Source organism: Danio rerio, chromosome 3 (assembly GCF_049306965.1).
Source record: "Danio rerio strain Tuebingen ecotype United States chromosome 3, GRCz12tu, whole genome shotgun sequence".
Lineage (NCBI taxonomy): Eukaryota > Metazoa > Chordata > Actinopteri > Cypriniformes > Danionidae > Danio > Danio rerio.
In genome coordinates, this window is record NC_133178.1 from 23,951,665 (window position 1) to 23,978,551 (window position 26,887).

The 26,887-nt window shown below is 34.0% G+C and overlaps 1 protein-coding gene and 1 long non-coding RNA gene across 4 annotated transcripts in view; one reads left to right on the forward strand and one right to left on the reverse strand.

Moving 5' to 3' along the window:
* The window catches only part of LOC141381198 (uncharacterized), a 63,227-nt gene extending 40,180 nt beyond the window's left edge, over window positions 1-23,047 (reverse strand). For all 3 annotated transcript variants that reach the window (XR_012400985.1, XR_012400986.1, XR_012400984.1), the window contains exon 1: window positions 22,888-23,047. This is a non-coding gene — a long non-coding RNA (uncharacterized lncRNA). The remainder of the gene's footprint in view (window positions 1-22,887) is intronic.
* c1qtnf6a (C1q and TNF related 6a) lies at window positions 9,059-20,416 on the forward strand. The gene is made up of 3 exons (XM_688410.11): window positions 9,059-9,092; window positions 13,139-13,324; window positions 14,277-20,416. The coding sequence occupies exons 2-3, from the start codon at window positions 13,147-13,149 to the stop codon at window positions 14,822-14,824; spliced, it is 726 nt and encodes a 241-aa protein (XP_693502.3). The 5' UTR covers window positions 9,059-9,092; window positions 13,139-13,146; the 3' UTR covers window positions 14,825-20,416.
* Window positions 23,048-26,887: the final 3,840 nt, after the last annotated feature.

Below are 26,887 nucleotides of genomic sequence, written 5' to 3' on the forward strand. Positions count from 1 at the left end.
GGTATCCATGAATTTTCAAATGTATTTTGTACAAGAAAGGCTAGAAAAATCAGAAAGCTCTACATTGTTATTATTTTCATTACTATCATTATTATCATCATCATCATCATTATTATTATTATTATTATTATTATTATTATTAACATTTTTTATTATTTGAGTGGACAAAGTCTGACAGGAAAGTTGAATGTGCTGCCCAGTTTGTTATTTGCCTGATAAACAAATGAAAATTTACTATTTTACAAAACAATTTACTTAAAGCCTTAAGAGATATATATATTTCAGTATTCAAAACTTTAGGAAAAGTTGTACATTTTGGTACATTAAAAAGTGTGATTATGATGACCACCCAACAAGCTAGTCCAGCAAAAAGTAGTGCTTTAAATGTCATTAAAAGTATTTAAGCTGCATTAAACCACATAGTTGAATAGAAAATGCGGCGAATAACTGCAAAAGGATCTATTTTTTGAGAAAAAAGAACCACCCCTTTCACCAGGCTAGCTACAGGACTGTATTATTATGATCAACAATAAAAAAAGGGTTTATCAATATTTTTGTAAGAAGGAATTTTTTAATATGAATATGAACTATTTTGAGATTTATGAAAGAAAATGTCCTTTTTTGGAACAATATTTCTGTAACTTTTAATTAAATAATATAATAATAATAATAATAATAATAATAATAATAATAATAATAATAATAATAATTCATATAACTTTTAAAAGGCTGTATTGTTTAAAGACTCACAAAAAAGCTACAGAACATTCTGACATTTTTTGCTTCAAAAATACAGTGCAGTTCATTGAACACAATTGTAGCAACATGCTGCAATAGCTGCACATACTCTGACACTCTATAGGGATAAGTGAACCTGACAGCATATTATTCCAGTGAAGATAAACAAACCATAAATATTAAATATAATAGGGCATTATAAATAAATCTTGCTCTTAAAAATGTACATATGTAATCAAAAGTAGACCAGAGACTTTTAAAAAAGTGTGGTCTCCATTCGGTCACTTTTAAATGGATAGAAAAAATGGATGTATTTAGAAAGATGACTGCAATTTAAAATTTAATGTAATAATGTTTTTTTTTTATAATATACGCACATGCATTGGTCAATTTAAATGTATTTTTTATAGTATATAATATATTTTAAATGTCATTTCTGTTTAACAAATGTTGAGGTGGGAAAATACATTTTGAAATATTATATACGTTAATATTCTGCTGCGTTTTGTAATATAAATAAAAATTATTAAAAACAAAGGTCATAATGTCCTCTAAAATGATCTCAAATAGCCGTTTTGAACATATTTCTTAGACCTAACATCTATTAACAATATGTTCAAATAGTGACTGTGTAATACTAGTTTATGCAAGTAGCTCTTTTAACCCCAGTCTCCCCTGAAGATTCAATATGCAATACTGCTATGTAACTGCTACTTATATACTTTACTTTATTCCATTTCAATGAATAATATACTATCATAATAAGGTTGAGGATCCACAGCAGCTGCATTAAAACGGGTCAGAACTGTTACATTCCAGATACTTCTGTACAGAGACATGATAAGCTAGATTAAAAAGTTCTGGATTCAGTACTAAAGCTTTTTTTGAAGGTCAGTTTCAATGCAATAAGGAGACAGCTTAAACGACATGTTTTTGAATGGAGGTATTGATATTAGCTGCTTAGACAAAAATGCAAGCTTCACATTTGTGTTTTTGAACCCCTCTTACAGACTTGCATTACAGAACATGTTAAAATGATTGTCTTTTGTGATCGTCAGTTTGCTGAACGCAAAACATTGATATACTTTGTGTTGTATTTTACGTGTTAATTGACATGAAGTAAGCATCTGTCTAATATCTGTTGTCTGCTTTGCTGATTTCATAATGTTTAATTTGGCAATTTAGCTTATATAACTTAAACTGTAATGCCAAAAAAAATTACATTTGCTAGCATTCGATATTTTTAGAATCTAAAATTTACTTCATCTACCCCAATATACTGCCCATCTAAAATTAAAGGTTACAAAATGACTTCATAGTCCAAACTCTATGCTCCTTAGTAAACTGAAATTGGTAGATTTTTTCTTCAGATTAGGGTCACTGATACGTGGTTTTCGTAAGGCTACACAGCTGTTTAGTCCCAATCCCTTACTTTCACTATTAAACATAAAGGTGAGTTTTACTGTTGCTTGTCTACGATTTGATTTGATTTTACCAATCTCAATTATTTAGGATTTTTCCCAACTAAATCTCTTCATCAAAGATGATGGCTCCCCACTGCCCTTCCAGTTTTGCGTTAAACAGTTCTTATCACTATTAGTTTCTGCAATTTCCTTAGATGTTATCTTTGCCAATAGTTTGACCTTTCTGAAACAGATGAACAGCTTTCAGCGACCACAGGATGTGTCTTCTGAGATGGCCGTTTTAAGAAATGAGAAGCTACTCTCTGCATCAGTTAGAGTTAAATAACGTGTTATCAGCTGAAACATAATCATTCATGCAGTAATTATCAAATGGGAGGCTCTTACCTATTTGCCAGGGTAATATTTTTTGAAAAGGGCAGCGTATAATTGGCTCAAACCTTTAGGTCTCCAAATCCAGGTTTTTAATATCGAATGCAAAGCATTTGCTTTATTTTTAGCTGCTATTTACTTGTTTCATGTTTAACATCAATGCATGTGATTAACGTGCTAGAAATGCTGCTTTTGAAATGTGAATTTATTTTTTTTTAAGGGATAAATTTAAGGAATCTCTATTGTCTTTATGCCTAAAGTCTAAAGTGAAGTTTCATAAACTAATTTCAAGAGGAGCACGTGATATGATTGTGCACCGCTGGCCACTCATCGGTAATCAGTAATAATCCAATCAGAATAATCCTAGCTTAGTATAAATGGATCACTTTCTCCTCATTGCACTATCTTCATTTTGGAAGAATCCCCCCTTCCACCCCATCTCCTCCTTTTTCTCCCCTTCTAAAGGGGGAGCGATCGAGACCTAACTGATCTCGGTTCTCCTGATATGCTTCTAGACCGGGCGGGAGCCCTGGGCTCAAATATCTCCGAGCTCAGGGTTCTCTCCCGGGACAGCATGCCAAACCTGCTATAAGTGCCAAGCATATCTAAGTGGGAACTCTTGAAAGCTGTTCAGGGTAAAAATCACTATTGATATCTGTACTTTACTTTTTATAACAAGGTTTTTAGTGGCATTATTTAGACATTTCTATATTGTACTCCTAAAATCTTAAGAACCTGATTTTATTATTAAAATAAACAGTATTCATTGTTTTCATGGATACTGTAAACAGGAAATATGTATTTTTATAAAAAAACAAAATTCCACTTATTTATGGCGGTATGTTTCAGCTACAGAAATAAATAAAATCTTTTTTTTAAATACTGAATCATATTTTAATTAAACCTGACTTTAAATCTCATTTAATTGTGGGAAAAAAAGTCTCCTTTTATACTTGAGGTATAAAGAATTGTTGAGTATACGGGCAAAACTGTAGAAAAAAGATTTCAACGATTTAATCAGCATTTTTACCATGGCTAAACAAGTTTCCATACTTTGATATTTTATCCTTGTTAAAAAGAATACTTTTTTCTTTTAAGACTGTTATCCATTGTATGCTTTATTATTATTTGAACTGAAATAAAATCCCAAAACTATCATGGCCTGTATTTATGTTGTTCACACAATAAGCTAGTGTGTGTGTGTGTGTGTGTGTGTGTGTGTGTGTGTATGAGCACAGTTATTGCAGGTAGCATGTGGTCTGACATTTATATGTACGAGCCTGTTTCCGTTCACGGCTGTGTAGTGTGGTTTTTGTAACCAAATAAATGCTTTTCTCCTCTGCCTGGCCTGAAAAATGAACTCAACGAACCAAAAAACAGGAAAAAAAAAAAACATTTGTAATATGCTTTTTCATTTATGTGGCAGAGGTTTTATAATAATGTTTGACATTCTGGTGCTCAGATATGCGCAGAACCCTCTTCAATGAAATTGTCTAATTGATGATTTAGCCACCAGGGGGCAGTAGTGTTCTCACAATTGTATAATAAAACTAAAGACAGATATACAGTTGAAGCAAGATTTATTAACCCCCTAAAATATTAGCCACCCTGTTTATTTTTTCCCCAATTTCTGTTTAACAGAGAGAAGATTGTTTTAACACATTTCTAAACATAATAGTTTTAATAACTCATCTCTAATAAATTTATTTTATCTTTGCCATGCATGACAGCACATTATTTTACTAGATATTTTTAAAGACACTTCAATACAGCTTAAAGTGACATTTAAAGTTTTAAGATTAATTAGGTTTACTATAAGTTATTGTATAACATTGGTTTGTTCTGTCAATCGAAAAAAAAACATCGCTTAAAGGGGCTAATAATTTTGACCTTAAAAAAAGTTTTAAATAAATTAAAAACTGCTTTTATTTAAGCTAAAATGAACAGATATAAAAAATATTTTCAGACATTATGTGACAATTTCCTTGCTCTGTTAAACATAATTTTGGAAATATTAAAAAAGAAAAAATTCAGAGGGGGGCTAATAATTCTGATTTCAACTGTATTTTAAGTAGAAAGGAGTGAAAAATATAACAATATTTAAATGAAAAATATTGCTTTTTATTAATTCAAAATTGTGGTTTCCATAAAAATACTATGCTACACAAGTGATTTTAAAATGCTATCATTTAAATTATTTCTTGAGCAGCAATTTAACGCATTGTAATGATTTCTAAACATTTTACACCTGCCTCACACCTGCATTTTCATAGATCCGATCACAAGATAAAGGCGCCAGATATTGATTGATTGACAGTTGCGTATAAACATTCTCGTATCATGTATAATCATATCAACAAGACCAAGAATGAGTTTTACATTACATTAAATTACATATTTAAAACGTTTTTTAAAACTTTGCATGTCTGTAATGAATTACAGCGATTTTATCACCACAGATTTTATCACTGTCAGTACAATTATAAAAGCCGCTGCTTCAATCTCAGTTTGTGGACATTAAATCAGGTTTATTTTGTACATTAACATAATGGATATCCATACAGCAGTAAAAAACATCAATACAGCAGTGGATATTAATATGGATCCGGTCACATTTGCCGTATTTTGTAACAACATTATAAAACAAAGCAGTAAAATAAAGTCTTTAAAGTAAATATTACGAATCACTGTGCAGTAAAATCTTTCCCTACACACAATCTTTAAAATTGCTTTACAGAGTTTTATAGTAAAGAGGTTTATGGTAAACAACAGCTTGAATTCTGTGCGTAATACCTATCCTTGTGTTCCACTGAAGAAATCCATATGGGATTGGAATGGTTGAAACTATTCCATTTATATTCAGATACTACAGATGGTTCTTACCCCCCAAAATACAAGCTTCATAAAAAACTCTCTCACAGGTCCTGATGTTAATGGCAAATAATTATGTGTGCAAAACCGCAGAGAAGAATGTTGGACAACAATTGAAAGGAAAATGAGGAAGCAGATGGAGAGGAATGAGCACGGGTTGAGCAGAGGACAAAAATCAGCCTTTTGTCAATCAAAGGTCAATGACAGACCCTAATTTTCTTTCCATATACAGAGAGAATGAGGTGGTTACTATTACATAAGTAACAGGAATTCCTCCAGTGACCCAGACGTGCTAATGTAAAACAGATGACTGTGTGTATTGCAACAAGGGCGCACTTTAAATTGAATGTTTACAGAACCTCAAAAGTTCTTCTTATATTACATAGATGCTGCATTTGTGCATAACATAATGCCGTATAGATACAGTATTCCCCATCATGTGTAAGCTCTACTCTAACCAGATAAAATACTTTATACCCACAATTTGCTTAGAATATGTAGGCAGTGTAATCTATACCACGTTCAAAAAAGCTAATGCCTATGTAAATATTATTATTATTATAAAAACAATACCATTTTCATTTTCAGAAAATAGTTCTAGGTCTGGTAATCTACATTTATAATTATTATTTTGTATTGAAATATACAAGTATGGTTAATAGTGTAATTCATAATCATAAGTTTTGTTTAATAGGATACACATATTTCTATCAACATTTTTCATTAAATGCCTAGAAGAGAAAAGCTGAAGAGAGAGAAAAAAAAAAAAAAAAAAACTACCTAAGAACCCTGCCTAAGAATCTAAGAACCCTGCCTACAACATATCTCTCATACTCTGCTGAGGAAAGAGAATAAAGGTAATTGCAATAAAGATTTGTTAAAAGAATAATTTGTCCATTTAATAATTGGGTATATAAATAATTCACCCAAATATTAATGTTGTTGTCATTATTCATGAAACTAAGCAGTTCCAAATTGGTATGAATTTATTCTATTAAATATTTTTCTACACATTTTTTATGTCTGTACATCAAAAGCCAGTATAGAGAACAAAATAAAAGTCTCAATTTCTGTTCAGTATATGGACAACGCTATTATTAGGCAATCAAAATTTACATTCCACTAATTGAAGAATGTTCATTTTAGACAAAACTTTTTAAGAATGTTTATTTCAAGACAAACCAACTATCATAGAAATCAAATTATGATAGTACTGAATCATTCATTCATCATCAAGAGAAGAGAGAAAGAGGGGGGGAAATTAGGAAATACATTAGGGACAGAAAGAGATTATTTAAAAAAAATACTAATATTAATTACATTACAATTCTGTACAAAGAAATATATTAGTGTGCTCTTTCTGGATGCTCTACCCCTGCCCCATTAATAGGCATATTAAAGATCCAGTCCATAACATTTTGGGGTTAAAATAGGGATAGAGAACAATTTCACTTTATGTAAAACTTGAATAGTGTAATAGTGTGACAATTAGAGACCAGACTGATTATGAAATCTAAATGGAACAGTAATACACACTAAATTCATGAAGTACACAATGAATTCACAATGCTTATTGAGATGAACTACTTTAAAATAACGTACTGTATAACATTAAAAGTGTGCTTGGTTTAGTGCTGCGATATAAGCTAACTGACAAGTAAGATTACGATCAGTTTGTAATATCCCCCACCCCCACTTACTGTTTATTCAAACCACTTATTTATAATGAGCTAAATTAACACAATTCTTGAGGGGTTTTGTTGGATTAATTAATTGTTTTATGTTCAATCAACAACAACAAAAAACAGTTAACTTATTTAAATTGTGTTGAAACAGCATAAAGCAATTGTGGAACCCTGCATTTTTTACAGTCTTGTGAGAACAAAAGTCATAGATTGCTCATTCAAATGACATTCTCCGGTGAAAAATCCTTATTAGGTTCAAACGGTTAAGATTTGCTATTCACACCAGTGCAGTGGTTTGCAGCAACACAAACAGCAAAACACTAAGCTGCACCCATAATCAACACATGCAAAGAGTACAATATCACAAATAATTGCACAAATGCACATTTCAAACAGATCGTACAGTGGCCGAAAGATCTTAACGTGCTGTAATTTAAGAAAACACACGATATTACAAAAAACACAAGAAAATTAAGAAAAGATCTTCATCCATTTGACAGCACACATGCTGCACAACTCATACACATATAAAAAAACGTGTTGCATTTTCCCACAACACAAACAATTTACCAAAATGAGCTGCATTTTCCCACAACATAATCAAATATCACGGAACACAGCAGAAATGTTTAAGGGGACCCTAAAATGTGCCAGACCCGGCTATAGGTAATGGGTATTTAGGCTAAAAAAAAACTAAAGACAAGGGAATCAGGATATTAAAATAAACAAAAACTTACCTGTCAAAGATCACCAACAAATTCAATGAACAGTAGTCATGGCACAGCGGCATCCGTCACGGTTTAGAGTCCTTTTGAAACTTTTCTGTTGTGTTCTGTTGTTTTTACAAGTGAGAAAATGCATCGCGTTTTGGTAAATTGTTTGTGTTGTGAAAATGTAGTGCATTTTATTAATTTGTCTGCATTGTGGTAAAATGCAGCACGTTTTGGTAAATTGTTTGTGTTGTGAAAATGTAGTGCATTTTATTAATTTGTTTGCATTGTGGGAAAATGCAGCACGTTTTGGTAAATTGTTTGTGTTGTGAAAATGTAGTGCATTTTATTAATTTGTTTGCATTGTGGGAAAATACAGCACGTTTTTAAAATGTGTTTGCGTTGTGAGAATTTGCAAATAAGAATTTTTTGCATCCACTGACTTCCATAGCGATTATTTTTCCTACTGTTAATGTAAATAGTTCCATGTGGACAGCTTTCTTCAAAATATATTCATTTGTGTTCAACAGAAGAAAAAAACAAAGGTTTTTACCCAGGAGATGAGTAAACAGTAAAGTCGTTTTAGGTGAACTATCCCTTTAAATATAAATGTCTAAAACTTCAAAATACAGGGTTAGATCATCGAAAACACCATGTTAAATCTCCACGATGACAGAAAAACATACTTCTATGTCCTTCAAAAATTCCAGCAGTAAGTTATGCTGACTATTTTCCTGAAATTCCTTTGTGTAAGATAAACATAGCTTTCTGAAGACCAAAGTCTGGGTTATTCAAGAAACAAACCACACAACGCTAACATGAAGCATGTAGTGAGTTTCTATGTGGGTTTATTTGTGTGTGGACCTATAAATGTTTATGTTTACAAGTCATGCAGAATTTCACATCATTCACCGCTATCTAATGCAGAACCTAAAAACCTTAGAAAGAATATTCTACTTCACAACACAGTCAAAAAATCATTCAAAGAAGCTAAAGTAAATCTTTCTAATGTCTAAACCGATTGTCAGTTCATATTAGAGAAAAGAAAAATAGAAGGAAGAGTGCAATAAATAGGAAAGTTCCATCAGCTGGGAGGCTCAATGTGTGTGTGCAGAAAAACAGGATGGAAGAAATACACTGAGGGTGAATTAGAAAGCAAGAAAGGGAGGGAGAAAGAGAGAAAAAGTGAGGGAGGGAGAAATAAGCTGACCGAAGATTTTTCCCTTTTCTTTTCTCCAACTTCTCTTCTCAGCAGGAGACACAAGACTGCAGCAGGAAACACATCTACAAGTACTGTAAGTCTTGCTTGAACACACACACACACACACACAGAACACACACATGCGCATATAATATCACCAACAGGAAATTGTGCTTTATAGTTGTTCATTTAGGCTTTTTGTTTTAGAAAACTAGTTTGCGATCAAACTGTGCAGCCTCATTTAGGTGATCTGTTAGTTACAGTGCTTAGAAAAGTACATCTTGCCAGCACATGGACAGCTGGAGACAAGAAAACATGTGCAAAGCGTTCATGCTCTGCCACGGCTCAGATCCACAGTTGATGATTCACACGCCTGCACTTTTACAGTACAGTCATTTGGGAAAACGGACTTCGTGTTAGCATGTTTTTAATTAGGAGGCTGCAGGCTATATGATTATAGCAAGTGATTCTGACTGTTGTACTGAACATTGAATGTTAGACAAGAAATTTTTGAAGGACACAGATGATGTTATTTGATGGTGGTGTTTTATGAATATGCTTTTTCCATCTTTAGCTTGGTCTATGGTCTATCATATCGTGCATCTTTTTTTATGATGCTCACGTGGCAAATCCACCACTTATTTTAAGTTATTCAAAATTGTGTTTGCACTCAAAATATATATATTGCACGTTGGACAGTTTATCAAGGATGTACCGCCGGATGGTGTCTCACTATAGTTGTTAAAGGTAATATTTAATTAATGTTGTCTCTATCTAACGACTCTTCGGTCTTTTGAATCTTTCAGGTAATTTATCACAGCATCAGTACACTGCTTCAGTCTTTCACTTTCACACTTGTACTTAGTAATTTTAGTGAAAACACACAAAAAATTTTTAGTGAAATTTGTTGTGCACCTTTTTTACCGACCAACCTCCAGCGGAAAAGTGATTGACAGGTGGTAATTTGTGTGCAACTTTATTTATTTATGATTTGGTTATGGGTAAAACAAAGACCATGCGGGTCAGGTAGTTGAAACGGTAGGCTACAAATAATTAATTTGTTATTAATTAATTAATTTTATATATATATATATATATTTTATATATTTTATATATTTTTTATTTTATTTTTCTGGCAGCCAGGGTGCTGGAAACAAGCAAACATAAAATAGCAGCCAATAAATTAGACATTTACCGTAAAATAACGAACGTGAAATTACAGAAATTTTCTTAAATTGAACTTTTCTGGTAAATTTATGTAATGTAACATCTGTTATTTTCTGATACATTTCTGTGATCTCGGCAGCGTTCTGTTAAAATCTGATGTAAAAAAGAGCCTACCACAAGACCATAAAATCCTCCAGCTCAATCCAAATTTCAGTACAGAATAGGCTTTGACATTCTTCCGGGATTCTTCCATTTGTTGTTCTGATTTTCAAGTGAGATTTACAAAGCTTTAAAAAGCTCTTCTTGATCTCTTCTATTAAGAATGGTAAAACTGAGTTGATCAACACGTGCTTCTGATTCTAGCTTTGAATAAGACTTTATGGTTTACTGAACATAAATGAATGCATTGTAGATTTGAGCATATAAACATGATACACTACAACAGTTCAAAGGTTTAGAGTGGCTTTCTTTTTTTTCTTTTTTTAGAAAACATTACAGTTTAAAATATTTTTTTCTATTTGAATACATTTTAAAGTGAAACGTATTTGCTGAATGTTTAGACAATATTCTTCCGTCTGTGAGTTTTAGAAACTTTAGAAGCTTAATATTCTTCGAGACCACATACATTTCAGGATTTTTTTTGATAAAAAATAGAAATATCTGTAATGTTTTAATCAATGCAATGCATCATAGCAGAATAAAAGTATAAATTTATGTATAAATTAATAATAAAAAAAAAAACAGATCTCAAAGTTAAGTAAATCTAAGTAAAAAGGTTATTGTTTCTCTGTTTACTAGTAAATTGCATGTCTTTTACTGACAGGGAATGCAATTGTAATATGATGTTTAATATCCACTGATTGAAGCTGTGATTTAAGGTCCACTTGCAGTTTTCCTGGATATGAACAAGAAATGTTTGACCTGCATATAAAACAAGCAGCCAAGTTTTCATTGTTTTGGGAAGTTCATCTGAAAAAGATTATAGCATAATCATGGAGCGGCAAAGGTTGATTTGAATAATAGCACAGCGGTCTCCATCTAATAAGCACTATATGATTGCATGGAAACATAACACAGCAACACTGTTTACACTTTTCAAAGACAGTGATGGTTAATATCCATACATTAGGCTGGGAAAGACGATATTATTTTAACATTGAAGATTAAGATCAGATCTGAATTTGGAAGCGCTTTGAGTTTTCTGTTCATTCTCAAGAGACATAATTGTCAGATATGAACTGGATTCTGTCGAGCGGAGAGACACATGGACTGAACTCTGTTAGTTTAGCTGTAGTCCTGTGTGCTAGTTGGACTCAGACCAACAGAAACATTAATCCGTGTCCTGAGGGGGCCTACATTAGTCAGGCTGCATTCCACTCTTAACATTATCCAGAAACTTTCTATTTTCCAAGATTACGCTAATCCAGTCTACCCTAATGATCCCAGTGATAAATACAGAGGTGCTTCCACAGTATCACAGTTGCGGAAAAATAACAGTGTGTGGAAAGTTATAGTAGGGACTGACTGAAATGCATGAAAAGGTTTTCACAGAAATTCCATAATGATAGCTTTTGTTTAAATAATATTACTTTTCAGTGAATAGATCTTAAACCAAGAATTGTTTGTAATGTTGCAAGAAAATTCGATTTTGGCCAATATAATAGATACTGGGTTGTATGGTTTACCGGTACTTCGACAATACAATACTATGGCACCACAATACTATGGCACCAAAATAATGGCGTGCCTCTGTAGTTTGTAAATGGTAGTATTGTCATTAACAGTTCTAAAATAGCTAATGTTGCATATGGAAAAGTCACTAAAATGCTCACACATTTGTGCCAGTAAATGATCAAGACAACTTTATTTTATTTTAATAGTCTGCATTAAGGCTGCAAAAGTGTGTAGAACTTGTGCCTTGTTTTCTGATGCTTCAAATACACATTTGAATCAGTTCATTTCTGTTCATGTGAATATGATTAAGCTACAGCGACCTTGAAAATCTCTTAAAAAGAACAACTCACTAAACAGAAATTTGGAATTACGTTGAATTCTTACTTGATAAGACTAAAAATACAAAAATAACAGCATGGAACATTGAGAAAAAACATTTTTAACTTCATATTTTGTTGAAAAAAAAATCTTTTCTTGTAATGAATTTCAATAAATTGTTTCTTTATTTTAATGTTTTTTTTTTTAGTTTTTTTTTTTGGTTGGTTTGTACAAAAAAACAAATAATGTTTGACGTGCGTTAAAGGACGATATTTTCCACATCACAAACACAAACTGTTAAACAAAAGTGAATATTCATAATTTAATTATAAGTATTATAGTATTTATAATAGTTTGCTTTATTTCATATACTAAAAAATATATATTCAGAGATGACTCCTTGGATTCACTCAATTTTTTTATGTGAGGTGGTTGTAAACTATTTATTTGTGTTGAATTTAAACAAACAAATTAAAGTTGAACATTATTAAACTTAATTTGTTTATTAAACTTAAAATTGTTTGTTTATATTCAACACAAATAAATTGCATTAGTCATCTTTGTTTTGGAGAATCCCCCATTCCTCCCCTACTCCTACTCCTTACCTAGATGGGCGGCATGGCGGCCCAGTGGTTAGCACTGTTGCCCCACAGCAAGAACGTCATCGGTTCTGGTCCTTACCAGGCCATTCAACTTTGTGTAAGGAGTTCTTGTGCTCGCGTGGGTTACCCCCGGGCCCCCCAAGTTCTCACCACAATTGGACCGCTCCAGTGTTCCTTCGAAAGTGTATTGAGACCCACACTTCACGCAGGTCACTTTCGCTTTTGCTGCGCACTTGAGAAGGACTGCTGTACAAGTAAATAAATAGTTGAAAATAACTGAGCAGTCAACAGGATGGTAAGGATTTTTCCTTACTGATTGGGAGGCTGCAGAAGTGATTTGAGATTGACTCTCTAAGACTGTAACTCCATATGTTCTCAGGTTACACCATGTTTGGGTTCCTCCTGCTTGCCTGTCTGTTTCTGCATCTGGTAGTCTCTGTACCTCAGCCACCCTGCCGTCGATGCTGTGACCACCTCCCACCACTAGATGACTCTGCATCCACAAGAGAAGGCATGCCTGCAATGCCTGAGGTCCGCACATACATCAATATGACTATTCTCAAAGGTACATGAAAATCTTCAAACAGTATTTTACCACACAACTAAAAGAACCATGCTGCTAATGAATTAACAAGCCTGTCATTCACAAATAAATCTCTACAGTTTCCAAAGGTAAGCCTAAATGCTCAATGATACCATTGCAAAATCAACAGTTAAACTTTTGAAGCATCCGTAGGTGAGATACTATAGCAAGATACATCTCATTGTCGCCAAATATTAACCTCATTGATCCTTGTTGGATTTCAGTTTTTTCCATTTCCAAATCTATTACTGCATGCAGGATATTGGATCTAAACTTCAAACTGAGCATGACTGTAATTCAACAGGGAAATGCAGCTGGATGATGTAAATGCGTGTTTTCAGCTGCTCTCTTCCTCTCCTTGAGCCTCAGTTAACCTCTCTTGGCTCAGAAATCTCTGCTCCACTGGAGGCCTGCTTGGTGGACAGGAAGTATCAAACCTGGCAGGAAAGGTGCTGATGTGGCGGGAACCATATGAGAGTTGTTCTATGTGTCTGTGCATGCACACGTGTTTGTTATATATACACAGAAATTAAGTTTGCAGGAAATGTGCTCTTTGGAAATTTCAAGCTCACAATTAGAGGCAAAATTGTGTGTTGACAAAAAAAAACAATAGGCAGAAAAAAAGTAAGCCAAAGTTTTTAACATTTTAGAAGCTGTGGTTTGAGGTTTTGGAGACTTTTTTTGTCTGCATTTTGAGCATTTTATGAGTTTGAATGTTTAGAAGATAACATTTTACAATAAAGTTTTAATTCTGAAACCTTATTTAATGCATTAATAATTTATAAATATCATATTTTGTATACATTTGTAAAAAAAAAAAAAACTTGAGTCTAACTTTCAGAAAATGTAGTTACAGTTATCTGAACAACAGCCTAATGCACGTCTCATTTAGTTTTCTGTTTTCTGACATGTTTGCTTGTTCTCACACTTTGAGGTGACAAGGGTGACCGTGGAGAAAGGGGAACTCCTGGGAAGACTGGGATTGAGGGTCCTCAAGGACAACAGGGTTTTGAAGGCCCCAAAGGAGATAAAGGTCAGGCAGGAGCTCCAGGTGATGCTTGCAAGGCTCAGCATTCTGCTTTCTCAGTGGGCCGAAGGAAGTCACTTCACAGCGTCGACCACTATCAGGCCCTGATCTTTGATAACATCTTCGTGAACACCCCTGAACACTTTGACATGTTTTCCGGAAAGTTCCGTTGCCACATAGCAGGGATCTACTTCTTCAATGTGAACATTCACACGTGGAACTTCAAGGAGACATACCTGCACATCATGCAAAATGACAACACGAAGGCCATTATTTACGCACAGCCCAGTGACCGCTCCATTATGCAGAGCCAGAGCGTCATGCTACCTCTGAAGGAGAGTGACGAGGTCTGGGTCCGGCTCTTCAAACATGAGCGGGAAAACGCCATCTACAGTGACGATGTGGATATTTACATCACATTTAATGGATACCTCATCAAACCAGATATGGAGTGAGAGCAAAAAATGATGATTATGAACAAGATGTTTGAAAATGAGCAAATTTAACAAAGCTGAAAAGCATTTCATATTAGCTATATTTCTGGAAAAAGTCAAACAAATGCAAAGCAGAAAAACCACAGGACTCAGCAGCTCCTTTCACGCATGAGGTCATTACTGGTATGGACATGATGTGTGAACAGGACCTTTTTAAAAAACACTGGTAAATCAGTTCTGACAGTTTTCAGGTAGAAGAAGTTGTAAAATAACATTTCAGCTATTGTAATATTTATATTACCATTGTGAGCACACAGTAAACTAATCATAAAGTTTTACGGCACAATACTAGATTGTTTAAAAATCTGCTAGACGGCCATCTGACCATTGCAACTGCCAGTATCTGAGAAGTTTTTAAAACGTTATATTCAACACAGGTTTAATCTAAAAACGTAACCCAATATACATTTGTGGAGATCACAAATTATAGCCAGAGCTACAGATGGCTCCATTTCATCTTTAAAACGATCACTACAGGGTGATATGATGCCGTTGCATTTCATGCTTACCAGCTGACTGTTTACCTCTGTATGGATGACTTTACCGCTATTACCAGCTTGTCTAGTAGCTAAACATGTACATCAGCAGACTTGAGACACAGAGCGAAGTTGACCGCGGGTTCGAATCTGAGAACTACAGTGCAAAAGGCACTTGCTAGAGATGTTGAAAAAGCTTACACAGTGGCCTCTAGTGAATTCACAAAAACAAAAACTGCTAAAAATAAAACACTAAAAACATAGCTCCTGGGACACATTTTACTCTCTCCAGAAATTTATATACAGGGTACGTAATCAGAATGAGCCTGACTTGGTTATATCCAGGGCTTAATTTGTGCCGGAACGTGCCGGATCCTCTAAAATCTGATCCGGCACCTCATTTTACTAATCCCCCTTCTCTACCGCCCCCCGCCCCCTGCTCTTCACTTTTGTTCGTGCCAAACACCTCGCAATAACTAAATCTACAAATTGAAAATATGCCTAATGAAAACGAATAAATAAGCGATTAATTAAATGATTCATTTAAAGTAGGTCTTAAAACAGATCGTTTAGGAACAAAACACTCTGAAACGCACAAATGTTCTGCTTCGTTTAGAAATTCTTGCATTGCTTAAATTGGTAATATTCTTGAAAGCTGACCTCCTATTTGTGCAAAAGTACTTAACTATCTCATTAATATAAAAACAAAACATTTTGTGGCGTTCTGCGGTTTAATAGGTTTAATCATGGATACTTGACAATGCTAGCTTGCACATACATGTGGCACAGCTTTTGTCACAGGTCTGTTACAGTAATGATAGTAAACAGTAAAAAAAAACAAAAAAAACAACTAATGTTTTTTTATGCCACACAAAACAAGCTCAACTTTCTCAAGTCAACTTTTGAGGTTGTGTAATACTATCATCATTACAATTAGGGCTGCACAATATACAGTATTTTGCAATAATATGGGATAAAGGACATTCATGCATTGGTGATTTATCTAAGTTTGACCAATCAGATGGGGCCTTACTATTTTTAACCCCAGATACCCAGTAGTTGCTGTTCTGCTATTGACTAGATTGCCCCAAAGGTGAACCCAGAGCTAAAAAATAAACTCCAATGGCAGGAGTCAAGATGAAAGAAAAATGACAACAGCCAATCAGAGTAAGGATATCTAGTGAGGTTTAACTCAGTTTTTTAAGGACTAAGAGTTCTATTTTAACAGTCTAGGCGCAAAGTCTTAAGCGCAGGGCGCAACAGTATTCAGAGCTTTTCCGAGTCCCCTTTTGAAATTTTAAGGACAGAAAAATATGCTCTGTGACCCGGCACATGGTCTAACAGTGTTGTGCTTATTCTCTTAATGAGGTGTGTTTTATGCATAACGTGCATTAAACCAATCAGAGTCTCATCTCACATTCACTTTAAGGGTCAGTTGCGTCACACCATGGAGCGTTTGCTTTTTACATCGCAGACTTTGTAAGTGGAAAAACCGAATGCTTCACTAGCAAGAAAACAGTTAAACAGACAATTTGCAGCGCAAGGATAAAGAACGAGCCTCCTCCATTTGGCCTTTCTCTTTTTTTACTTTTACTTTACTCATTTACTTTTGAGATAAGGAAATGGTGTTGTACGCACTCCACTGAAGATATATTAGCCTACATATTTAATTTTGTTTGTTAAGCGCAAAGATCTAAATACAGTTCTAATTTCCAGCAAACAAATAATTTAACAACAGTAAAGTGTGTATATATAATGAATAATAAAATGATTAGATCCAAACATACATCTTATTCTATGGCTTGATGCATTCGTCTCCAAAACCTGACAGGTGCACAAATCTAAACTCGTTTTTATTAAAACAAATAAAAATATGCATAAAATAAATAATACTGCTGATAATAATAACATTATACAAATGCAAATTGTCATAAATAAACTAAAAAAGCCCCCTGAGATGAGGCATGGTAGTGTGGTGGTGGTAGTGTTTTTTATATGTATAAAATAATAATTTTTGTAACATTGTAATCCTTTAATAATTTTATTCATATGTAAAGATATTTGTGTAATGCTGCATACCCTGTGTGTATTAAGCATTTTGTAGGCTTTTAAACCCACATAGGTACATAACAAACGCAATCTATGCTAAACTTTGGACCTGCTTTGAAATGGTCAATGGCGCAGTCTAATTCAGTTCTTTAAAAGAGCAACGCACCAACGATGCCCATTATCACTATTACTACTAATAAAATAATAACTTTTATTATTTTAGTCCAGCACACCCATGAGTTCACAAAGTGGTGCTAATAGATTTACTATTCAAACAACGAGGTGAAAATTAGGATTGCGCTGGTCTGGCCGGTTGTATGTTTGGACCCCTAAATGTTTGAACCGCGAAACAGTTTTGTATTCTAAATCAGATCCTAAAAATATGATTTACCTGTTTATTTCATGACCATTAAATAAATAAAGGGTTTTAAAACATATCTAGTAATAATAGCAATTTTCAATAGAGCTATTATATTGTAAGAAATAGAATTAATCACAATAATCAACAACAACTTGTATATTTCTCCAGTATTGTGCAACCCTAATTTACATTCAAAACAAAAACAAAAAATGTCAAAATGTATTCAAAGAAAATATAACAACAACAAAGTTTTGCATTGTGAGAAAGACAATGAAACAAGAAAAATGCAAAAATTGGTAGTTTGTCAAAAAATAATGTGTGCTGCTTGTTCAAAATGCTTATTTACAAGGAGCTGAAACAAGCTTTTTTTTTTTTGGCCGGGGGGGGGGGGGGGGGGTTAACTATAAGTTAACTAATAAGTTAACTTAATTCCTTCATGTTGTCTAATTTAAAGCGATGTGTGGAACCCAGGATTTTAACAGAGTAGTAAAGCAGAACTAGATGTGTTAGTAAAAAAGAAATCTGTCAGACATTTCAGTTTCACTCCTACAAGCCAGATTTGATCTGCAGATTGAAATCAGTTGCAAACCAGTTGAGGACCACTGATGTAGCCCAGATATTTAGGTCTGTGTTCAGACAAGATCTTTCTAAAATCTATCAGCGGTGTCTGAAAAATAGTAGCTGGTTTATTTTAGTTTTGATAGGCTATTTACATTGTCTGACAATACTATCTGATCAGAAACTGCAGCTAAACCATTCAGTCCTGCAGCAGACCACTGTAGCCATAACAAAACAAGTTTATTACTTATTACTTTGAAGCAAGTGGTTGCTATAGAGCACTCTGAATGGTGTTTAGTGGATTGCTTTGTAACTGCAAAAAAATTGGGATCTAAATGCAAGCCTATTTTCGCATCCTGAGGGTGAAAACGCATGTTTAATATACTGTTCAAAGGTTTGTGGTTAGAAAAATTAAAAGTTACAATTTTGCATTTACTCCAGTAATGGAAAAGTTGAATTTTCAGTAGCCATTACTTCAGTCTTTAGAACGTGTTCATAAAGCAGTTATTTTAATATCCTCACTTACTGTTCAAGAAACAACTAATTGATCAAATTAGAAATTAGACTGGGAATGTTTAGGATTCTCTGATGTTGAAAACCTTTGGAACATACGTTTATTTACAGTTACTTTTGATTTTGGGCTGCACAATATTGGAAAAATTTGACATTGCAATATTTTGTTTTTCTGTGATTTATATTGCATAAATACAATTTCAGATACCTTAAACAGCTCTATTTGGAAAGAATTCATTAAATTAGACTGATTGGGATTATTCTGGATTATTGTTAGGAGGACATAAGTGAAATATTTTACACTAGGGCTGTTCAATTTGGGAAAATATCTAATTGCGTTTTTTTTTTGACAGATATTGCAACTTTGATTTGATTTGCGATTTAATTTTGTAGTCAAGCTTCAGCTCAATAATCTGTATCGTAGCTTTTTACACTTAAAATGCAGTGAGTGTTAGTTAAAAAAAGCAAATGAAAAGATATGAACTTAATTAAACATTTATTCAAATTTATTTTGAAATATTCAGAAATGAAACACAAATTTTTCTCAAGAGCAAACCATAATTACAAATAAACTGACCTTACCCTTCTGTAAACAAGTTGAACTCAAATTAGAGAGATAGTGTAGCTTATTATAAAAACAAAAATAATTATAAATTACAAAAATACAGAACACCCAGCAGACTAACATGCCTGAAACAACTCTGAAATTGTACTTTGCTGTTACACTTGCTACTAGATTGAGTATCACTGCTTTTAGTTGATTTTTCAACAAGACACTTATAACTCGATTGAGCTCACTCAGTTGCTATAAGACTATCACACACAGATGGCAGTCATGCATTTGCTCTGGGCAGGAGAAATTAAACAATACAACTATATTTCATATTGCAGGCCCTTGCCATTAGCTAATAGCTAATCGCAACACTTCAAATTGTGATTAGATTTCGATCAGTTCTATTTTACACTACAGAATTGGTGCTTAACTGCATGTGGAGGAAATCTGCTTAGTGTGTGTGTTTGTGTGTGTCTGGCTCTGTTTATTGTAGGGATGGGGTTTTTTTTGTTGATGTTTAAACAGGATGTATGTGGCTTTCCGTTTTCAGTAGCAACAATCCACTTTAGAGGGACTCGCATGATTGAAACATTGAGGAGAATGAGATTAAATATCTGAAACCACAAGCCACCAACTCTAACTTTAAAAAGTCTTCAATACAAGCTGGAACTTGGTTTTGCTTCAGTCTGGAATATAAAATCTCTATCTCATGAATGAAGAGATGAGATAAAAATAAAGACACTATGCTGAAAAAAAAATGGTGCTGAGAAAAAAAAAATGGTGCTGAGAATGAAGAACAACTAAATACGGTGCTGGGAAAAAAAAAAAAAACAAGAAATGGTGCAGAGAATAAAAATTAATGCACTGGTACCAAAGCAGTCAGGCGCTTGAAGTGATTTGTATTTGAAATATACTTGACTATAAGGTTTTGGGTGTGTGTATACAAACAACTCAGTGGTGCTTTATGTTAAAAGGCTGTCTGTATGAATGTCTAGCCATTTTTGTTGATTTTAAATACTGCAATAAAGGTTTAACTACACTGACGTTGACTTAAATGAGTGATCAATAGTTTTCTTTTAAAATCTGTCCATGCTCAAATGCAAACATTATGAATAAGAATAAACAATATCTTTTAACCCCTTAATTTGAATGAACACATCTTTTTTCTATTTATGCATAAAGACATTACAAATATGACATCATGGCAGGATTTTAAAGAATAAGTCATATAGTGGAAGATCTGTTATATTACAGTGACTGTTAAAGGGATCCTAATTTACTCCTTTCACAAGATCTAAGATATGACTTAGGTGTTTGAAAAGATTCAGCTCAAAATACCCATCAGATCCCCCGTTGAATATGTCAATTTTGGGGTTGGAGGACATTGTAGCTGTTTTTTGTAGCCTGTGCCTTTAAATGCAAATGAGCAGATTCTCCCTGCCCACCATTTCTAAGTGCTTGTTCGTTTCTCCTGCTTTGTTGCATCATATTAACAGCAGTCAGTGACAGAGACAGATCCAAATGAAGCAAAGATTCAGTTTTAGTCAAAATACCAAGTAATATTATTTGATGCATTTGTTGTGGAGTTTATTCAAGCCTTTCTGCAATGATGAGTCACACACAAATGCCCTTTCAAAGTTCGCAACACACACGCACACATTTATATTTGCGCTATGTTTACATGCAGAGAATGAGACAACATATAAGTTAATATACACTGCTGGATATCCATTATGCTACTGTACAAAATAATCCAGATTTAACATTCACATACCAGAACTGTTGTATGATTGAAACATTATGCTAGTATGCAGTTGTACTCATGCAAATGTGCTGATTCCAGCAGTTATAAATTACAGAGATTTCACCTTCATTATTTTATTACAAACATGCACTATTTGAAAAACATAGTACACCTGTAAAACTCATTCTTGGGGTGGAACTGATTACAGAGAGTTGGAACAGATATTTTAATCCCAGTTTCTTTGCAAATCCTGTTCTGTGGACATGTTTAATATGCGTTACTAAGGAGACATGTTAATATGCTCCTGTCAATTTGGTGGGTGGGGAAACCACACTATATCATGTTGCGGAGGGCCTCAATATCACTTGGATATGGATTCTATTTTAACGTCAAGAAAAAAAAACTGTTTATATCACTACAATATGACAGTGGACACATTTAACATACACACAGTTCAGTCCAAACAGCTTCCAAAGGTTGATGTTGCATTATAGTAGCCCTTTAAACCTGGGCAATGTCACTGCATTCTCTCATCAGAATAGAAGTAAATTACTTTAACTTATAGCACAGGTGTCAAACTCACTTTCTGGAGGGCCGCAGCTCTGCACAGATTAGTTCAGACCCTAATTAAACACATCTGATAAAACTAATTAAGTCCTTCAGGCCTGTTTGAAACCTAAAGGGAAAGCTGCAGTCACACAAGATTTTAAGCTTGCGAAATTCTGTCATGAGGCACTGCGAAAAGGAGTGGGAAAAGATTATTAGACAATTAAAAAAACCAGCGATAGGACCATGTGTTAAATTTCTGTAAACGGAAGTCATGTTTTGATCCTCGCTTGATCTCATGCAGTCACTTGATGCGATTTCGCAGGTCAGAGTTCAACGCAGCGAACTGCGAAACTTGACGCACGACCTTGCGTTTCCGGTCTGACGCATTCGTGTACGTATGAATGTAAGTCAGTGGGGAGAAAAGTGCAGTGTGACCTCAGCTTAAGTTTGTTGGAGCTAAATTGTGCAGGGTTGCAGCTCTCCAGGAAATGAGTTTGACACCCCTTGCTTACAACATTATCTAATAAAAAACTACCTTTGGTATTTCAGCTCTGAAATAATAAAGAGGCTATACCAAAGTGAGTCAGTGAGTTTTTAGTCCCTAAAGTTAATTACTGGGGGGAAACTGTCCTTTTATGATAAACATATGCACTATTTGTATTAGGCTAAATATTACTGTATTAAACATTATTTATTGATCATCAAATTTTAGAATTAAAAATGTAATCAGGGAATGCTTGCTGGATGCTTAAGAGCCAATGAGGTTAATTCATGAGCTTGTGCAAGAAACTGAGGTTTGACTTCAAGCATCAAATAGATTTGGTTGAGCTTGATCATATAATCTTGAAAACATTTTCAACTGAAACCATGTGATCTGCCTTGATTTATATTTTATTTATTAACTTTTTTTGCTATAAATGTATTTATTTGTAACATGGATGTGAATAAATCACAAAATCTTACTTTTGGGTTAACTAACTTTAAAAGTAAAATTAAACCATCATTCATTAACGTCATCGTACGGATCATCTTCTAACAAAATATCTGCTTTAGGGGGAAAATATCATTATTAAACAAAATCAGCGCAAATGTATATAAAGGTCGTCACGTTAATCCTTTTTTTAACATTCCAAAAAGACAAACAAAGCTTAACGTAAATAAAACTGGCAGCGGCGGCCATCATAAAACCAGCTGATATAAGTTTTTCTTTAATTGACTTACCGAGCCTTTTGAAATTCCCCTCAGAAAGTCGGGTTCTCAAATTAAGCTCTGCTGTTGGTCTTCATTTGGCAGTTAACTCCGTTAAAAACTGTGTAAGCATACTAATATCAAGTGGCAAGCAATTTCTCCTTGTTACCTACCGTCTTTGCTACAAACAACTAGTTTACAGACGATAATGAGCGTCGTGACAACAAGTCCCGCCCATTTAAAGGACATATACAATTGGTCGATTTCGGGTCACTGATCAGACGTCTGAAAGCTGTTGGTCAAAAAAAATAAATCTAGAAAAGAGAATTAATACATTAACATTACATTTTAACTTGTTAACTTTATCGGAAACATTTAATTAGCATATAAATAATTATCAAACTGATTATATAATTAGAAAGTATCAAATCAAGTATTTAATTAAATATTAGGTGTTAAAAGCATAGTTCATCCAAAAATGGACGTGGTGTTTATTAATTTAGTTGGTTTAATTTAATTTGTTTTTTATTGATTGTTTTTTTTTTTTACTCTTTAATAATGTATAACCTTTGACTTGGAGTTTATGAATGTCTCAATTACCACAGTTTCAGGGAGAAACATGTAATACAATATTGAAACTTATTTAAAAAAAAAACAAGGCATCATGGTGGTGCAGTGGGTAGCAAGATCACCTCATAACAAGAAAGTGGCTGGTTCGAGCTCCTGGCTGGGTCAGTTGGCATTTCTTTGTGGAGTTTGCATGACTACCCATGTTGGCATGGATTTCCTCCAGGAGCTCTGGTTTCCCCCACAGTCCAAAGACATGCACTATAGGTGAATTTAGTAAGCTAAATTGGCTGTAGTGTATGTGTGTAAAAGTGTATGGGTGTTTCCCAGTGTTAGGTTGCTGCTGGAAGGGCATCTGCTGCATTAAACGTATGTTGGATAAGTTGGCGGTTCATTCCGCTGTGGCGACCCCTGATTAATAAATTAACTAAGCCAAAAGGAAAATAAATGATTGATGCCTCTACAGCTTTACTTCTTGATTTATTTTATTATTATCATCATAATAATTACATTTATGCGTTTTTGTTTTTTGGAGTGAACAGTTCCCTCAATCCAGGCTAATTGATGTGCAGAGAAAATGAACACTGCTAATCTTACACCCTCTAGCGGTGAATGAAAATAGTTCATAGCATCATAATTGCAATACCAGAGATTAATAATAATTTTGGAATGATGCTTATAGAAAACATGACTTGCAAAGAAGAAAAAGTCTGATTTTATTTTTCTCAATAAATACATAATTCTAAAAACAATTCACTTTCTACATGAATTATATGTAAAAGCAATGATTCATTTCTCCTCTGAAAAATATTTCTTAGTCGAGTAAAAGGAACCACATTCCCGTGAAACCCCATAAACAGAAAAAGACCTGTCTCATTGCATTAGTTTAATTAAAATTCAAATATCATCAATTGCATGGCAATCATTAAAGCATAAAACAATCATAATTGAGTAACACTCAAACATATATTAAACTGTTGTATTTGATGAGCTGGTACAGTCAAGCATCTGACCTACTGATCATCAGCATTCTGTTGTAAAGATTATGGCTTTTAATTTCTCTAAAGGAGTTTTGCAATAGTGCAACAGTTTAGCACATTGGCCCTGCAAAAACATATTTCTCACATATTATGTAAACGATTCATTTCTCTGTAGTCATATAAAAACCACATGACAAAGCATAAAACAAGCAGTTCAGCAACAACACATCTATAATCAAACATGATACAAAAGGATTTAAAAGAAAAATGTGCACAAAACTAATTGTAAACTAAAGAATTCCTGTACAAAACAACTATGTGCTTAGTAAAAATCAGGAAACCACTCTGTGATTCTCATAACTGGGCAGGTTACAAGGTTCATGTCTGTCACATAAAATGTAGAATAAGACAAAGCAGCTGAGATTTGATTTCGTCTCTCTAGTCCTGTGAGGGTTTCGAATGAACAGACACACTGTTGCCTTATGATCCCATAGAAAGAAACCACCCACCCAGCGACTGAGCAACTAGAGCTGGTCACAATCCAGCACAATCCAGTATAAACCTTTTAATGTTTCTGGCACGTTAGGAAACAATTCCTTTCTCAGGCTTGGATCGAAAAAAGGCTTTGTTTTTACACATGAACTGACCCAATGTTTAGTGAGTTGTTTGTAACCTTCATCCTGCCTTCTGGATTCTAAAGTGTCTGTCACAGGTCAAAAGGACTCCTAGAAAGACTAGTGAGTTAATGGGGTATATGCATACAGACTTTTCATTTCAGTCAGCCAGCCTCAGGGCTTCCGGTGCATTATCATCCCATACTAAATCACTGCGTTTAAGATCTGATTTCTATAAAAATCAATGATATTCACTGCTTGGCTGAAATACGATATAAAGTGGGTATCAGGCTAAACAAGAAGCACTGCATTGAATTATATTTTTGAGCCGCCATGTCTTTAAAATATAGAAACCAATTTTACCTCAGTATTTTCAATGGAATTTCTGTGCTAGCCTGTTGCTAATGAGGGCGCATGCATTTAAATGGTCTTTCGTTTCTTTTTACGCTTTAACAGCCAAATAGATGCTCAAGTATATGCAACTGATTATATGTGAATTACATTACAACATCAATGCTGTAAAAGAAACCGTATGAAATTGAAAATAATCACTTAAAGTTTTTTAAAGTTCATCAAAGGCTGAAAAAAACTAGCTGTGCACATAGCTAATTTCTATAGCCTATACATTTTTGGAGACGTTTTTACATCGAAACATCTGATATTTGTTTATATGTAGAAAATAAGACAATTTCAGCAATTTTTTCGTGAATATTCAAACATATTATGTGAAGAAAATAAATCATTTAAACTTGCACTTCATAGATTCTTCCGCTAGAGGGGGCCACAAAACTCAACACAGATTATCTGTGGAACAAATAAACATTTATTTACATATTTATAGCCAACCAAAGTTTAAAATTAGTATGTTTTTCATTTATTTGTTCGACAGAAAATCTATTATAGACTACATAAAACAGTAGTCTTTGGGACAAAAGTCTGTTTTAGGATAGCTTTGGTGAAAGGTTTTGATCCACTTCAAATGTTGACTGTAGCCTAGGCTATGTGAACACTTTTTCTCTGGCCACAATGACCAGAATTATCAAGATGAAGGTTAAATATATTTAATTTAATAAAAGGAAAAGTTTCAAACATCACCAAAGTCATGGGTTTGATCACCAGAGAGTATGAACTACTTCTACAAAAAAAGTATACAATGAGTCTAAAGTAACTTGATTGGGTTACAGCACCCACTACATCAGCAAGCTTAAAATATGACATATTCATGCTTAATTCCCTTAACATTGAAGGCTTGAAAGCTTTTTTGAGTGTCCTACTTGATACTACTTCCTATTTATATATTTGACTATGAATGTATGTTATCTTATAACTTCTTTCCTTTTGCTGCTAACTTCGCTGACACACAAACAGGCTCTTGCTAACTTCCTGACTAAAGAGTTCCGGTTTCAACGCTCATCTACAAGACCCACATCAGAGATCCTGATGTCTGAAAGCCGAACATATCTGCATTCAAGCACACAGAGCATGACGGACCCAGTGAAAGCCTTGAAACATGAGCACCATCAGTATAGATCTTACATCTTTACATGCTGTGACAGGCCATCATAGTTCAGCGGACTGTGAAAGTGGCATTACAGGCACAGTATTGTCCTTTATGGAGTTAAAAACATTTATATATGTCCAATACTTAATTCCGTGTCTTGTGTTTATCATCTAGTAAAAAAGGTAGAAACAAGACATCATTTATCTTTTTTTAATGTGTGTTTATATATAATGTAATATGTATTAATATAGGGCATTTATTGTGTGTAGACATACACTGAAAGCGCTTCACAATCATGAGGGGGGTCTCTCCACACCACCAACAGTGTGCAGCATCCACTCGGATGATGCAACAGCAGCCACAGGACAACG